Source organism: Pongo pygmaeus, chromosome 10 (genome assembly GCF_028885625.2).
Source record: "Pongo pygmaeus isolate AG05252 chromosome 10, NHGRI_mPonPyg2-v2.0_pri, whole genome shotgun sequence".
Taxonomy (NCBI): Eukaryota; Metazoa; Chordata; class Mammalia; order Primates; family Hominidae; genus Pongo; species Pongo pygmaeus.
The window spans coordinates 131,990,380-132,007,994 of NC_072383.2; the positions used below are offsets into that span (position 1 = coordinate 131,990,380).

At 40.6% G+C, this 17,615-nt stretch overlaps 2 protein-coding genes across 6 annotated transcripts in view; one reads left to right on the top strand and one right to left on the bottom strand.

Moving 5' to 3' along the window:
• Positions 1 to 484: 484 nt before the first annotated feature.
• Positions 485 to 17,585, bottom strand: ZNF891 (zinc finger protein 891). 5 transcript variants are annotated; one of them, XR_010122728.1, is made up of 3 exons: positions 17,339 to 17,581; positions 6,814 to 9,246; positions 485 to 5,179 (listed from the first exon to the last, which is right to left on the bottom strand). XR_010122728.1 is itself a non-coding variant. In XM_063646897.1 (3 exons), the coding sequence occupies exon 3, from the start codon at positions 9,138 to 9,140 to the stop codon at positions 7,506 to 7,508; it is 1,635 nt and encodes a 544-aa protein (XP_063502967.1). In that variant the 5' UTR covers positions 9,141 to 9,246; positions 15,436 to 16,608; positions 17,339 to 17,580; the 3' UTR covers positions 485 to 7,505. The 5 variants fall into 5 exon arrangements, 3 of the variants coding, with proteins under 3 accessions (XP_063502967.1, XP_054300893.1, XP_054300896.1); XM_063646897.1 differs by adding an exon at positions 15,436 to 16,608 and having other exon boundaries at positions 485 to 9,246; positions 17,339 to 17,580; XR_010122729.1 differs by lacking the exon at positions 17,339 to 17,581 and adding an exon at positions 9,388 to 9,555 and having other exon boundaries at positions 5,153 to 5,179.
• ZNF10 (zinc finger protein 10) overlaps positions 17,500 to 17,615 on the top strand; it is a 37,918-nt gene continuing 37,802 nt past the window's right edge. The window contains exon 1 of the mRNA XM_063646896.1: positions 17,500 to 17,610. The gene's annotated coding sequence lies outside the window, so the exon portion shown is untranslated. The remainder of the gene's footprint in view (positions 17,611 to 17,615) is intronic.

Sequence of the window (17,615 nt, forward strand, 5' to 3'; positions counted from 1 at the left end):
TTAAAAGGTAGGAGATAGAAATGGTAAGTTAAAAAATATATTTTCCCCAGCACTTTGGGAGGCCAAGACGGGCAGATCACGAGGTCAGGAGATCGAGACCATCCTGGCTAATACGGTGAAACCCTGTCTCTACTAAAAATACAAAAAATTAGCCGGGCATGGTGGCGTGTGCCTGTAGTCCCAGCTACTCGGGAGGCTGAGGCAGGAGAATGGCAGGAACCCGGGAGGTGGAGCTTGCGGTGAGCAGAGATCGCGCCACTGCACTCCAGCCTGGGTGACAGAGCAAGACTCTGTCTCAAAAAAAATTTTTTCAATTTTTAAAATCTGGTATTTAAAAAAATGAAAAGAATCTCTATGTATCCAACAACAGCCTAAGCAAATTATTTACTTTACAACCTTGAAGATATTAAAATCGTGCTTTAAAAAGTATTTATTAAAAAGTTAACGATAGAATTATTTTTAAGAAATAGACCACAGCTCTGTTCACTAAACTAGACATCTTAAAAAAAGACAAAAGAAAAAAAATTATGACATAAATAACCATTGACAAAACTTTGGTGTTATGTCTTTCCATATTTTCAATGCACACACACATATTTATAACATGCATTAAAAAGTCATACCATATTTTGTGACTATTTAAAATTCATAATGTATCAAATATATCTCCACATGTCAATCCACACAGAATTACATTTTAATGACGGCATTATATTCCATTTTATTGACTGTTACTGGGAATTTAGGAATTTTCCAGTTTTTCACTAGGGCATGAAACTGAGGTGAATATTGTTACTTATACATGAAGAATCCTTTTATAAAATCTCAGTTTAAAATTGCTAGGTTTTTAATATTTAAAGATTATAAATATTCCAGCTTTGGACATTTATTGCTTAACTATCCCAAGTTTTTGTTTTTGTTTTTGTTTTTAGACAGGGTCTTACTCTGTCACCCAGGCTGGAGTGCAGTGGTGCAATCACAGCTCACTGCAGCCTCAACCCCACTGCAGCTCAAGTGATCCTCCTATCCCAGCATCCCTAGTGGCTGGGACCACAGATTCATGCTACCATGGGTAATTTTTTTTTGGTAGAGATGGGGTTTTGCCATGTTGCCTAGGCTGGTTTCAAACTCCTGGGCTCAAGCAATCTACTCACCTCAGCCTCTCAAAGTGCTGGAATTACAGATGTGAGCCACCACACCCACCCAGTAAGTTTGTACTAATTTATGCTTCCATTGGTAGTCTAAAGCAAGTATACCACACACTCACCAATACTTGGTCAACTCATGCCTTTTCATATTATAATATATAATGGAACAGAATATGAACACTAGCTCTACAAAAAATAAGTTTGTGTAGTGAATGGGGTGGTGGTGAGTGGGATGAGGGAAGAGAGGAGAAGGACTAGGAGAGGGACATAATATAAATAACATTAAACTGCTGTTGTCCTAACAGTCTTAGTTTCTGCACACCTGTTATGGTGGAACATTTTCCTATACCTAGAAGAAAAATTAATTCCATGCATTTTTACTATAATGGAGTCTCATGTTACTCAGGCTGGTCTCAAACTCCTGGGCTCAAGCAATCCTCCCACCTCAGCCTCCAGAGTAGACAGGACTACAGGCACAGGCCATTGCACCCTGCTCCTTGCAACTTTTACCTTACAATCACTTAAATAGCTTTTAAGTTAAACTTCCACTAGAATGCTAAGTAAAAGAAAAGGCACAAAATTTGCTGAAGAACTGTAAATATTTAACTGAACACCTACACTGGGCCAAGTAATAAAACAATGAAAAATTTAGACAAAGTTCCCACCTTACCAAAACTTACAGTGTAGAGGGCACAATACACAAACAGGCAATACAGTGTGAAAGTGTGACAAGTATTGTTAAAGCAGATGAAGGACATAATACCTAAAGGACAAATAGGACAGGTTAAATTAGGGAGACAGTGAAGATAAAGGGAATAACCAGAGACGAGGCCTGAAAAGGCAAGAATTTGTGCAAGGTCTTGTAAAAAGATTTTATCTTAACTGGAGAAAAAGGCTAGAAGAAGATTAAAAGTGAAATGTTATATGATCAGGTTAGTACTTTAGATGGATCACCCTGGGAAGTGTAGAGAACAGTTGATAGGAAAGCACAATATATAAACAATATTATTGGTTGCAGTATTGTTATAAAAACTCTGGAGGCAAATAGATCAAATACATTACGGTACAAGCATATAATCAAATACTAAGCAGCTATTACAAATGAAATAGAACTACATGCACTGACACGGAAAGATGTTTAAAAAGATGTTGGATAGGCCGGGGGCGATGGCCTCGCAATCCCAACAATTTGGGAGGCTCAGGCGGGCGGATCATCTGAGGTTAGGAGTTTGAGACCAGCCTGACCAACATGAAGAAACCCTGTCTCTACTAAAAATACAAAATTAGCCAGGAGTAGTGGCACATGCCTGTAATCCCAGCTACTTGGGAGGCTGAGGCAGGAGAATCGCTTGAACCTAGTAGGCAGAGGTTGCCGTGAGACAAGAACGTGCCACTGCACTCCAGCCTGGGAAACAAGAGCAAAACTCCTTCTCAAAAAAAAAAAAAAAAAAAAAAAAAAAAAGATGTGGGATAAAAGGTATAACTGAATTTTTATAAAATGTTTGTATGTACATAGTCTGACAGAATGCACATTCACCTACAATATTAATTTTTTAAGGCAGTAGACTCTAGGGTTTCCCTTCTGTGTAGGGCAGAAGTTATTTACATTGTTTTCTCCTATGCATGTATTAGTTTTATAATTAAAAACCACAAAGTTTTGTTTTGTTTTGTTTTTTTTTTGAATAGGATACCATGGCAGCTGCATAGAAAACATACTAAAGAAAAGTACGATTCAAGTCAGAGAAACCAGTTAGGAGGCTAATGCAATAAAACCCAGGTGAGATGCCGGGCGAGACTGTGCCTGAGTCTACCTGCTGGTGTACAGGATGAGTATTCCTTATCCAAAATGCTTGGGACCAGAAGTGTTTTGGATTTTGGAATATTTGCATTATACCTACTAGTTGAGCATCACAAATCTGAAAATCCGAAATTTTAAATGCTCCAATGAGCATTTCTTTTGAAAGTCACATCGGCGCACAAGGTTTCAGGTTTTGGAGCATTCTGAATTTCAGATTTTCAGATTTGAGATGCTCAATCTGTTTCAAGATCACTGGGCCAAAATTAGAGTGTAAATTCCAGTCCTAACCAAGCAAAGTACAATCCCTTGCTGAGTACTCCTTAAGATGATCTCACCCAAGGACCACATGCAGTTGGGAGCATTTTCTTGAGACGGAGTCTTGCTCTGTCGCCCAGGCCGGAGTGCAGTGGCGCGATCTCGGCTCACTACAACCTCTGCCTCCCGGGTTCACGGCATTCTCCTGCCTCAGCCTCCCGAGTAGCTGGTACTACAGGCGCCCGCCACCACACCTGGCTAATTTTTTGTATTTTTAGTAGAGATGGGGTTTCATCATGTTAGCCAGGATGGTCTCGATCTCCTGACCTCGTGATCCACCTGCCTTGGCCTCCCAAAGTGCTGGGATTACAAACGTGAGCCACTGCACCCAGCCAGTTGCGACCATTTTCTAACTACTGATGGCTACTGCTATACCCACCAGGGCTGCTAACACCTGAAACCACTTGGTTTCACAGCATGACTGCAGGCTCTCCTTTCCAAGCTACAAATGAATCCTATTAGATCTAAATACCCATCATCTTCTTATAGACTGCTGGGATTTAACCTATACTCCCTCTAAATTTTGTTTTCACTGGTCATAGCCCCTGATCGGTCTTTTTTCCTCTATCAATACTGTCATTACAATCTTCTGTATTCCTCAGGCCAAAGCCAGAAACCCTAAACCCCTGCCCTTCTGGAGACTCTTTCATGGTGCCCTCTTGAGATTCCCCTAATAAACTCCCTTAATATCCTCAACTATTTCCCTGAACATTTCCTTTCATTAATTTAAACTTGGCTGTTCCCTGGGAAGAAAAAAACACCTATCTGACAACAGTCACATCACAAGGGGGCTTATTCTCATGTATCCCACATATCCACAGGTTGGAAGTGGGATCAGTATCTTCCTTGCTTCCTAACACTGCTTCTAACCATTGCAGCCTGGTGAAAACCACTCCTTCCTTTGAAGCTCATACCATCTAGTTATACCACTTTCTCCCTCTCTTCCTTGCTATCTTTTATTTAAATGACCTCTCCTCATTCACATACACTTTGCTACTTGCTTTGCTGTCTTCTCCACTGATGGCTCTATTGATAACTTGGAAGGACTTTCAAATACATAGAGATCTTCTTCACTAAAACCTCCTTGCAGTATTTCATCCACCTTCCTCTTAGCAGATAATCTTACCATGAAACCTATAATCATATATCTATATTTTATTGGCCAGGAACAGTAGAAATGGCATCAAGGCTACAAAGAGGTTGGGATAAGTAGTTTTGTAGCTAAATACAATACTACTGTTAGCAAAACTGAAGATCTATTCATAAAGAATAAAATATATATATATTTGGTTAGTAATTAGTGGCTGCCACACAGTTCTTAGGAAACACAAAACATTATATAGTTCACATATTCTGATCACTGCTTAGTACAGTTAGGTGTAAATAAATTAACAGGTAATTTAAACCAACCCACCCATTTTTCTACTCCTGAAAGAATGGTGGAAGTATCCCTCCGCCTCATGGCAAACACCAATACTTTTGTTTGTGCTCTAAACATCTACACCCTATTCTCAGAAGCTTATATTAAACTTTATTAAGCTGCATATTAAACCTCACCATACTACATTCATCACACTAAAATTCAAACATGTTCTAGTTTTTCATATTTTAAACAATTATCTCTTTACTCCAAATCTCTCTCCAGTTACTGCCCTTTCTCCTATTATTCAAACTTGTCTACATCCAGTCTTTACTTCTTTGCCCTTTATTGATTCCTAAAGTCAGCCCAATCTAGCAACCATCTTCAATGTACCACTATGTTATTTCCAACTACAATCACAAATGATCTTCACATGGCTGTATATCTACCTTTTTAGACTTCATCTAATTGGATCCCTAAGTAACACTAAAAAGTTGCCTTCACCTTCCTTTTTTTTTTTTTTTTTTTTTTGAGACAAAGTCCTGCTCTGTCACCAGGCTGGAGTGCAGTGGTGAGATCTCATCTCACTGCAACCTCTGCCTCCCGGGTTCAAGTGATTCTTCTGCCTCAGCTCCTGAGTAGCTCGGACTACAGGCGTGTGCCACCACACCCGGCTAATTTTTGTATTTTAGTAGAACCAGGGTTTCACCATGTTGGCCAGGATGGTCTCGATCTCCTGACCTTGCGATCCACCCACCTCAGCCTCTCAAAGTGCCAGGATTACAGGCATGAACCACCACACCCGGCCAACTTCACCTTCCTTTTTGAAACTCGTTTGTCTTGGTTCAGTGAAACTCCACTCTTCTTGTTTTCCTCTTAACTCTCTACTATGGTTCCTTTAAATGTATGTCTTCAGGGTAGGTGGCAGACATTCCCTTTTCATTCTTACTCACCTTCCAAAGCCTGTTATTGTCTCTTTACTGATGTCACTAAAATTTATATCTCTATCTAGACACCTCCTCAGTTCTAGAATTGCATACCAACCTCTTCATCTGGATGTCTCACCATCCTCTGAGGCTAACATGAATAACTACAACAGCAGCTACTGCTGTTCTTTCTTCCACCGTATGCCACTCTTTCCATATTTTGTTAGAACTAATCTGGTCAGTATCTACAAGATCAAGCAGCAAAATCTCATGCTTTACTTAGCATTTAAAACTGGTAACTTCCCCTCTATCTGAAACTTTCTGTAGTTCCAATGCTGAAATGTTGGGATACTCTTTTTGCTGTTCTAAACACTTGCTTTCAGTGATCTTGGTTCTATCTTCATCTGCTGCTTAAGCATAAAAGCTCGGTCAACATTCCTTTTCCATACTTTTTTCTATGTTCCTCTTCAAATGTGTACATCCAACATAAAACATTGAACTCTATATACCTCTGTTTTTCTACAATATGGTGACTGCGTTGACTGTATTTATGTAGTGCTTTAAAAAAAAATCAGTAAGAGCCAGGCATGGTAACTCATGCCTGTAATCCTAGCACTTTGGGAGGCAAAGGCAGGAGGACTGCTTGAGCCCAGGAGTTTGAGACCAGCCTGAGCAATGTAGGAAGAGCCTGTCTCTACAAAATATATATTTATAAAATTAGCCAGGCATGGTGGCACGCATATGTGATCCCAACTACTGAGGAGACTGTGGTGGATCACCTGAGACCAGACCAGGAGGTCAAGGTTGCAATGAGCAGTGACCACACCACTGCACTCTAGCCTGAGAGACAGAGACTCTGTCTGAAAAATTGAAAAAAAAAAAAAAAAAAGAAAAAGAAAAAAGAAAAAATCAATTAACATATTTTTCTCGGCTGGGCACAGTGGCTCACACCTGTAATGCCAACACTTTGGGAGGCCTAGGTGGGTGGATCACCTGAGGTCAGGAGTTTGAGACCAGCCTGGCCAACATGGTGAAACCCTGTCTCTATTAAAAATACTAAAATTAGCCAGGCATGACGGTGGTGCCTGTAATCTCAGCTACTCAGGAGGCTGAGGCAGGAGAATCACTTGAACCTGGGAGATGGAGGTTGCAATGAGCTGAGATTGTGCCACTGCACTCCAGCCTGGGCAACAGAGCGAGACTCCATCTCAAAAAACAAACAAACAAAAAACCTTATTTTTCTCACGTAGGAACATGTCCAGATACAAGTAGTGCAGGGCTGGTACAACTATTTAAAGATTTCTTTGAGGAACAGGGATCTCTTTCTTCTACTTCATCCCTCAGCTACAGTTGTCATTTTCATGATCACAAGATAGCTCTTTCAGCAGCTTCAGGAATGGCCAATTCATAGGGACAAAGATGAAGTGCAAAAAGTAGAGGACAAGATAGATAGTTCTGTTCCCAGTGGTATGTCTATTTTTGAATCAGCAAGAATGAATGATATGGCTACCCTTAGCTACAAGAAGCCAAAGAACAGTTCTATAACCAGAGATCTTATTGTTCTTGGCTAAGATGGAATTCATTAGTAAGGAAAGATGAGCTCAAATGTTTGGTTGGCTGCTAGCAATAGCAGTCTCACTGGGCCAGAAAATAACTTTCATAAAAACACCAACAAAGCAGTAAAATATAGTCCAGATTCTCTGAACACAATGGAATTAACCTAGAAACCAACAATAAAAAGATAACTGCAAATATACCTACCTCACATATTAAAAATACCTAATTCTAAATAGCCATGGATCAAAAAAAGTCATAATTAGTATTTATAGAACAAAATGTTATATTAAAAAAAGAGCCATTTGTAACCTTAAATGGTTATTTTAGAGAACAAAGACTGAGACAAGGAGCTTAGAATCCACCTTAAGACAATGAAAACAGCAATTCCACATTCATAACACTTACAGGGTTTCTCTCTCAGTATGAATTCTCTTGTGTATTATAAGTGAAGAGCTCTGACTGAAGGCTTTTCCACATTGAATACATTCATAGGGTTTCTCTCCAGTGTGAATTCTCACATGCCTCCTAAGGGAAGAGGAAACACTGAAGGCTTTCCTACATTCCTTACATTCATAGGGTTTCTCTCCAGTGTGAGTTCTTATATGCATTCTAAGGGATGAGAGGCCACTGAAAACTTTCCCACAGTCACTGCATTCATAAAGATTCTCTCCGGTATGAATTTTCTTATGAACTTTAAGGTGAGAGCTTGTGTTGAAGGCTTTTCTACACTCACTGCATTCATAGAGTTTTTCTCCAGTGTGTATTCTCTTGTGCACTATAAGGTAAGAGCTTGTGCCAAAGGATTTTCCACACTGATTACATTCATAAGGTTTCTCTCCAGTGTGAGTTCTCATGTGAGCCTTAAGGGATGTTTTTTGACTGAAAGCTTTTCCACACTGATTACATTCATAGGGTTTCTCTCCAGTGTGAGTTCTTACATGTCTCCTTAAGGTTGAGGAATCATTGAACACTTTACCACATTCTTTACATTCATATTGTTTCTCACCCATGTGACTTTTCTTGTATAAAGTAAGATTAGAAATCCTTTTGAAGGCTTTTCCACATTGATTACATTCATGTTTCTTTTCAGTATGAGTTTGTCCTTGTTTCTTAAGGGATGATTGATGACACAGCGTTTCATCTTTATTACATTCACAGGCATTCTGTGCCATATGCAAATTGTTAGGTACAGGAAACATATTATGTGTGAAGTGCATTCCATGTTTAGAATATGTGTACTCTTTTTGTACTGTTTGATTTCTCTGAAGATGCCATAGAGTTGTATCACATTCATGACTTTCATAGAGCTTCTCGTTTATAGAGTTTTTCACATAATTGTTTATGACTGAATTGTGTTTCAAACATCCAATCTCTGAGTAACATTTTTGGCAATGTTTACTCGTGAAAATGCTCTGTGAAAAAATAAGTTTTGATCTAAGTTTAGAGTTTTCCTCTAATTCATGATAGTCACGGAATAGCTCCTGAGATACTGTTTTCTTTGGGGCATATGTCATTTGCCTCCAATGTCCCCCTGGAATCTTATGCTGTTTTCTGATCTTATGGCATTCCCAGTCTTCTCTTAATGTGGAGGACCAATTATGCATTGTGAGTTTTATCATTTTCACTGCATTGGATGGTTCCTCCCACAAAATTTTCTGCACAGTTGATTCTTTGGTTTTAGGTTGAATCTTCTGGTCTGGACAGATGGCTTGGGGAATTCTCTTTTTCATATTCCTTATCTCTTCTTGATCCAATGGGGAGGTCACAGTAAGCCCGCACAATTGATATTCCACGGAGGTGAGATTTCTATAGTTTTCCAACATCACATCTCTGTACAGACTTCTTTGAGCAGAATCCAGCAGCATCCACTCCTCCTGAGTGAACTCCACAGCTACATCTTTGAAAGTCATTGGTTCCTGTAACCAGGTTGTCAGAAATACAGCAATCATCCTTTCTTCTTCAGCATTTCTCAGATGGAAACAGGCAGAGTCCTGTTTAGTTAAAGCCCATGGGGAGGATAGGTCCATAACTGCCATTTTATGAGTACATAAGCCTGCACAGTAGAGACGAGAGACCAGGATGTTTCTGTTCTGGTGTCTCCAATCCAGTCACAGGAGGGATGCATTTCACCCGAAGTCTTCCCTGTAGCCAAAGAAGCAGGTTCAGGTAAAAGAAGAAAGGTGGAAACAGGGCCCCATTTGGGGAAAGGTGAGTATAAAATTGTCTAACCAGCTTAAAATCTTTACTGGGATTTGTACTGACATGCAATATAACGATCCTTACCCACTTCAAGAAATGCCATCCTGATTCTTTGTACTGGCTTCTCCTGCAGACCACTTTGAGCTCTGGGTGAATGGGGCATGAGTTATTTTTAAAAATGTAAACTAAAGAGAACCAACCAGTAAAAAATGCATGGCTGTCAAATTAAATTTAATGTACTATTTGCTACTTTTTAAAAACTTTTTGGGACAGAAAAACAAACAATTTCCCGGTGAAACACACCTGTTCCATATAAATTTCTTCTATAACTTGTTTACAAGAATAACCTTACAGGACTGACAACTTGGCTGCTACCTTACCAAGGAATTTTATTGAAGTTAAAGGTGTATATGTGACTTTGAAACAGATGTTCATTTCAATGGGAACATATGGACACAGGGTGGGGAACACACACTGGGGCCTGTCGGGGGAGGGCAGCAGGAAGAGTATTAAGAAAAAGAGCTAATGCATGCCAGGCTTAATACCTAGGTGATGGGTTGATAGGTGCAGCACATGTTTACTTATGTAACAAACCTGCACATCCCGCACATGTACCCTGGATTAAAATAAAGAAATAGATGTTCATTTGATTATTACTTCCAGTTTAACCTCCCTCCCCAAAGTCCATATTGTCATCTATGATAATTTATTCTATCTAACACTTGAATGGGGTCAAATGACAAAGGAAGAACCATGAACTGCATTCCCAAGTTTAGGAGTGAGGCACTAACTATTAACATTAGATATTGTACTTTCCTGGATAATTTTTATAATGGATTTAATATAAATAACAAAATAACATATAGTGTAAATACAAAAGATACATGCTTGGGGACTTTAAGGATCATGACAAATCACAAAACAATTTATTATACTAATATTTTTAAAGTTCTCACTTTTTGAAGACTAGGTAGTTAACCATCAAATGCAAGTCTTTTCTGTGAATACTGTACATCAATAGAACTCAGTTTTAATGGACAAAATTATAGAACTGACATTTTTATTTAGACAAAGATCTTTATCAGGTAGATTCTATGTCCCTAAACCAGGAGCGTATATAGGTCTGTCACTTTAGGGAAACTCATTTAGAAATAGATTTTGTCTGATTTGTTTACTGCTATATTCCTAGTACCTAGAAGAGTCCGCAGCCCATGGCAGAAACTCAACAATTTGAGTAAACCAAATGACCCTATGATAATTAAGGTTTTGTGCACGGGGGTATTTTTTCCACACCCACACCCTTCTTTCAAGAAGGAAAAGAAATCGTTAGGCTTCTGGGTTGGGTACAGGGGCTAATGCCTGTAATCCCAGCACTTTGGGAGGCCACCGTGGAGGATTGCTACCAGACTGGGCAACATGGTGGGACTCTGGGTCTCTACAAAAAATTTAAATATTAGCCAACCATGGTGGCATGCGCCTGAAGCCCCAGCTACTCAGAAGGTTGAGATGGAAGGATCACTTGAGCCCAGGAGGTTGAGACTGCAGTGAACCATGTTCATGCTACCACACTCCAGCCTGGGCAACGGAGTGAAATCCTTTGCTTGAAAAAAAAACCCAAAAACACACACAAACAACAACAACAACAAAAAAGAAAGTTAGGCTTCCTCTTCAAGAAAGAAAATCTGTTTGCCTTGTAGTAAAAGATATTAAGAATCGTATTGCAGGTTTAACCCTTCATTCTTCATAGTTTTATCTCTTTTCTAGTTATAGGACTAATTACAAACACTAAACAACTTTACTGAACAACAGGAAAAAATAATTTGAATAAATCGCGAGATTCACTAGGTGAATCACCATGGGATTTTGATTAATCTATGTATTTAATAGGGATTTCCTGAAATGTAGCTTTTAAAGTTTTATAGAAAACTAAAGATATATAAAAAATCAAGGCAAATACTTTAAAATGCCTTACCCTATTATATTTCCAAATACATTATAAATCTCTAGTAAGTAAAACAGAATGATATTAGGGCAATAATAGAAAACAAAACAGTATCTTCAGAAACAGATTCTGTGTAACTAGACATTTAGTACATAACAAAGATGGCACTTTAAATCGGTGGGGGGAAGGATGAACTATTTAATAAATGTTATCAAGACAAATGGCTTTCTGTTTGGAAAAAAACACACCCCTCACATTCACAAATTCCAGATGGATTAAAGACGTGCATATGTGTTGAACAGGAATTCCAGAAGAGGAGAAAAAAGGGAACAGAAAAGAAGCAATGTGAGATATAGATTGTTTTTACTCCAAGATGAAAGAAGGATATATAAGTACTTGATCTGAAAGCCTATATACCATGTGCCATGTAGAATACATTTTAAAAATACACCAGCTACCAGCTACACTGAAGGTAAACTAGAATATCAAGAATAATGTGTGAAACTTTAAAGTTACCAAAGAAAAAAGGCTAATTATCTACAAGAGAATATCAATTATACTGACTACAGACTTCTCAGTTGCAAAGACAGAAGCCAAAAAGGCAATAAAATAATATCTTCAAAGTACTAAAGGAAAACAACCACCACCTAGAATTCAATCGTATGCTAAAGACTGAGAGCAGTATAAAACGCGTCTATATGGGTGTGTGTGTCAACCACTCAAGATAGTTCCTGAAGGAACTACTAAAAGGATGTAAGCTGAACTCAGAAGAAAGCAGTGGGGTGTAGGAGTAAAACAAAAGCAAAGAAGGAATTCAGAGGAAACAATGTAAGAAACAGAAAACAACAAACTTCAAAGCAACAATAGCATATTCAAAAGAGAATAGCAAGGGAAATTGGAATTAAAACAATATGGAGACATAATTTTTCTATGGAAAAACCATAGACACTTCAAATTGTATAAACATTATCTGGACCATGAGTCAAAGAAATCAATTTTAAAAATTCATGAGAAAACGGAAAAATCTGAACAATGCCTATACATTATTTACTTATTATTTAGAGACAGGGTGTCATTATATTGGCCAGGCTAACCTTGCAATCCTGGCTTAAGTGATCCTCCACCTTAGCCTCTGGCCTCTTGAATGGCTGGGACTACAGGCACACCCTCCCCACCCCATCCCTTGGCTTTTGCCTATAAATCTGATATAAAGGAATTACAAATTTTGCAGGTGTGAGAATATCCTACTTAAAAAGGAGTACTTATCATTCAGAGACACATTCTGAAATATTTGCAAATAATACATAATGTCCAAGATTTGCTTCAAAATAGAACGATGGGGCCTTTTTCACAAGATGGCGCTGATGGCAAAGAAGGAAACTCCTGCCTCTCCTATGGCTAAAGCCAAAGCAAAGGCTTTGAAGGCCAAAAAGGCAGTGGTGAAAGGCATCCACAGCAACAACAAAAAAGAAGATCCGCATGTCACCCATCTTCTAGCAGCCCAAGACGCTGAGGCTCTGGAGGCAGCCCACGTATCTTCAGAAGAAACAAGATTGACCACCATGCTATCATCAAATTCCTACTGAGTCTGCCATGAAGAGGACAGAAGGTAACACACTTGTGCTCACTGCAGATCTTAAAGCCAACAAGCACCAGGTCAACATGCCCTCCACACAGGCTTGTGAAGAAGCTCTATGACACTGATGTGGCCAAGGTCAACACCTTGATCAGGCCTGATGGAAAGAAGAAGGCATATGTTTGACTGGCTCCTGGTTACCATGCTCTGGATGTTGCCAACAAAACTGAATAATCTAAACTCAGTCCAGCTGGCTAATTCTAAATATGTACATCTTCTCATCAGGAAAACACAAAATAGGATGATTGGTACACTATACTATTATATTTGTGTATGTGTTTGAAAACTTCATAATTTGAACAATAATCAGAGAGATATTTCCTCTATGAAATAAGAATACAACTCTATGGATTTTTTTTTTTAATTTCCCAGTAAGTTAAAAATTATAATTTAAAAACTCCCCCAAAAGGTACAAGGGTTAAAAGATAAACTTAGGGCCGGGCACGGAGGCTCATGCCTGAAATCCCAGTACTTTGGGAGGCTGAGGCGGGTGGATCATGAGGTCAGGAGATCGAGACCATCCTGGCTACTGTGAAACCCCATCTCTACCAAAAATATAAAAAATTAGCCGGGCGTGGTGGTGGGCACCTGTAGTCCCAGCTACTTGGGAGTGTGAGGCAGGAGAATGGCATGAACCTGGAAGGTGGAGCTTGCAGTGAGCCGAGGTCGTACCACCGCACTCCAGCCTGGGCAACAAAGCGAGACTCCGTCTCAAAAAAAAAAAAAAGATAAACTTAAGGAACTTTTCCAGAAAGCTGATCTTGGCTGAACATAGTTGCTCACGCCCGTAATCCAGCACTTTGGGAGCCGAGGTAGGCGAATCACTTGAGGTCAGAAGTCCAAGACCAGCCTGGCCAACATAGTGAAACCCCGTCTCAAATAAAAATACAAAAAAAAAAAAGCTAGATGTGTTGGTGCACACCTGTAATCCCAGCTACTCGGGAGGCTGAAGCAGGAGAACTGCTTGAACCCAAGAGGTGGAGGCTGCAGTGAGCTGAGATGTGCCACTACACTCCAGCCTGGGCAACACAGTGAGACTCTGTTTCAATAAATAAATGAATAAATAAGTAAAGCTGATCTAAAACAAAAAGTAAGAATAAGTAAAAAAAGACAACTATATGAGCAATTTTAAGGTCAAACCCCAGATTACTCAGAGTTCCAGAAAGAAAAAACAGGAGGAAGAAACAAACAAGTAAAGGAAAACTTTTTTTTTTTTTTTTTTTTTGAGACAGAGTCGCCCAAGCTGGAGTGCAGTGGCACAATCTCGGCTCACTGAAACCTCTGCCTCCCGGGTTTAAGCAATTCTCTGCCTCAGCCTCCCAAGTGCTGGGATTACAGGCGCCGGCCACCACGCCCGGCTAATTTTTGTATTTTTAGTAGTAGAGATGGGGCTTCACCATCTTGGCCAGCCTGGTCTTGAACTCCTGACCTCATGATCCACCCACCTTGGCCTCCCAAAATGCTGGGATTACAGGCGTGAGCCACGGTGCCCGGCCAGAAACTTCTTATTCCTTAAAAAAACACAGTATCTAAGAATTGATCCATCAAAGCAAGTAATTTCTTTAACTAATTAGAACACACATCATCATGAAATTTTTGAATACCAAAGAGCTCCAAGAGATGATAAACAGATTACACATAAAGGAACAAGGTATGAAATAGGACTTCTCAACAGTAACAGTAACACTGCTCCATTTCCTATCTCGCTTCACTGACTTTCAAAATTCTAATGGAAAGTAATTTCCTATTGAGATTTGTATACTCGGTGAAAACACCACACAAATGTGAGGAAAAAGTAATTTCTAATCATTTCTACAACTTTAATATATGTAGATCATATGGACCCTTTCTTCAAGGCAGTAAGATTACAATCCACCAAACAGGAATAGAAGCGCTTTACAGGAAACAGGAGATCTAACACAGAGGTGAGATGAGGAAACTGATGAGGGCAAAAGGGAAGCCCAGTGGTATGCCAGCGTGCTGCATGCCTACAGAGTAACTGATCAATCTACATTGCAGGGGGACGTCCAGGAAAGGAGAAAAGTGATAAGACTGTATGACAGATTAGCCCTTGAGGAAAATGGAACCAAAAGACATTTTACATAGATATAAGAAAAACTAAGCAAATGAATAAAAAAGGCAGTCATTAAAAACAAGAAAGGTAAACCTTGCACAAGAAACATAATATGGCTCAATACTAAAGACTAGTCATCAAATGAAAACACTGAACATATATATCCAAAATTTGTGGGAGAACTACATTATAATATCTGTAAAATAATTACATTGTGATTTAAGGATGTGGAAAGAAGGCAGGCAAAGTTCTTATTTAACATGATAAAAATTTTAAAATAATGTCTCAAATCGGTGAATAAAAAAATACTGAGAGGAGTTCGAAGCCAGAACTGCTTAAATATTTCCAAGTGGTTGCCACTGGGAAGAGATGGGGTTAAGGTGTTTCCTGTTTTTATTATGAGTCTTTTAACATATTCAGCTCTTAAAAATGTACACACACATTTCTTGGAGCACAAATAAAGAGTAGTAAATTAATTACCCAGTCAAATCAAGAAGCAGATGGTCAGGCACGGTGGCTCACGCCTGTAATCCTAGCACTTCGGGAGGCCAAGGCGGGCGGATTGCCTGAGCTCAAGAGTTCGAGACCAGCCTGGCCAACACCGTGAAACCCCGTTTCTACTAAAAAATACAAAAAATTAACCGGGCATGGCAGTGTGCGCCTGTGATCCCAGCTATTCCAGAGGCTGAGGTAGGAGAATGGCTTGAACCCGGGATGTGGAAGGTGCAGTGAGCCGAGATCCTGCCATTGCATTCTCGCCTGGGTGACAAGAGAGAGACTCTGTCTCAAAAACAAACAAACAAACAAAAACAAAAATTAGCTGGATTAGCCGGGCGTGGTGGGGCCTGAGGCAGGAGAATCGCTTGAATCCGGGTGGCAGAGACTACAGTGAGCCGAGATCACGCCACTGCACTCCAGCCTGGAGACAGAGTGAAACTCTGTCTTGAAAAAAAAAAAAGTAGAAAAACAGAGACAAAGTAAAAGAAAAATTTAAAAATTAAGAGCAAAACTTACTGTAATAGGACCCCCCTCCCCAAAAAAGACCAAAACAAAACAACAAAAAAACCAAAACCAAATCTACATTTTTGAAAAGACTAATGTACACATATACCTTATAGGAGTAATCAAGAAAAAAAGGCCTAGATAATTAGGTTCAAAAAAGAAAAAAATAACAATTACAGCAGTTATTTTAAAATATTAAAAAGTGGTGATTTTAAAAATCACCATAGAAATTACCTACAGTGATAAAATAGCATGGGCAATTTTATGCCAATAAATTTGAAAAATTAGATTAAAAACAATTATCTAGGAAAGGTATCTAAAACAGAATACGAACTAAAAAACCTAATCAATGAGACTTTTAAAAAATTGAGTCAGGGCCGGGTGCGGTCGCTCACGCTTGTAATCCCAGAGCTTTGGGAGGCCGAGGCGGGCGGATAACCTGAGGTCGGGAGTTCCAAACCAGCCTGACCAACATGGAGAAACCCCATCTCCACTAAAAATACAGAATTAGCTGGGCATGGTGGCTCATGTCTGTAATCCCGGCAACTCAGAAGACTGAGGCAGAAGAATCACTCGAACCCGGGAGGCGGAGGTTGCGGTGAGCCAAGATCGCGCCATTGCACTCCCGCCTGGGCAACAAAGAGCGAAACTCTGTCTCAAAAAAAAAAAAAAAAAATTGAGTCAGAAGTTAAATGCGTACTAAATATTTTAAGACCAAATAGTACCAAACTTTTGGAGGTGGGGCGGGGGGCGGTCGGGGGTGGTGACCTGTTTTACAGAACAGAAGAAAAGACTGTGCTGTCCAAATTATTCATGAAGCTTGTAAAATCTTGTTAGTATAATGGGCAAGGATAGTACACAAAAAGATTAAAATGCAATCTTGTGAGCATAGGTGAAGTCAAAGGGAAACAGCCAATTGAATACGCCAGAGTATTAAGGAAATAAAACCATATCGCATTCAACCACAGTATAATGCAATAGGTGAAAAAAACGATGGCTGTGATTCAACCCATTACTAGATTTAGAGATTCAAGAGAGGCTGCTGCACACAGGCGTGCACCCTCAGCCCTCCCGTGTTGCTTAGAGAAGGAGGCAAACGCGCATCTCCGGCCCCCCGGCGCTCCCTGCGTGGCACCCGCAGCCAGCCCGGGACCCCTCCGCCCCGCGCGCCCGTGGTCCCCACTCGCTCCCTGCGCGCCACTCGCACCCGGTAAGTAGCCCCTCCTCCCTCAAGAGCCTCTCCCCCCGCCGCCTCCCGAGCAGGCTCCCTGCTGCTCAGACTCCCGTGAGGCGATCCCTGCACGCAAGAGAACTCAGCGGGCGAGGCTGAGCCCACGAAGGACTCGTCCCTGGTGAACAAGCCACAGCCCCGCACGCTCACCCGTCCTCCGTGCCTGCCTCCAGGCGTCCGCGGTCCCGCCCGAGGGGGACGCGAGGCCGAACTACGTTTCCCAGGAGCTCCTGCGCCGCCCCGCGGAGGAGCCTGGTCTGTGCGACACGCACGCGCTCCAGGCCGAAGGCCCGCAGTGTCCGACCCAGAGTGGCGGCTGGGGCGCCGGCGAGGAACCGCCGGCTCTAGGGTCCCGGGGCGCGCGGCTGACGGGCTGGGGCCGGGGCGTGGCCTGAACGCCAGGCTGGGGCGCGTGCGTAACGGTGTG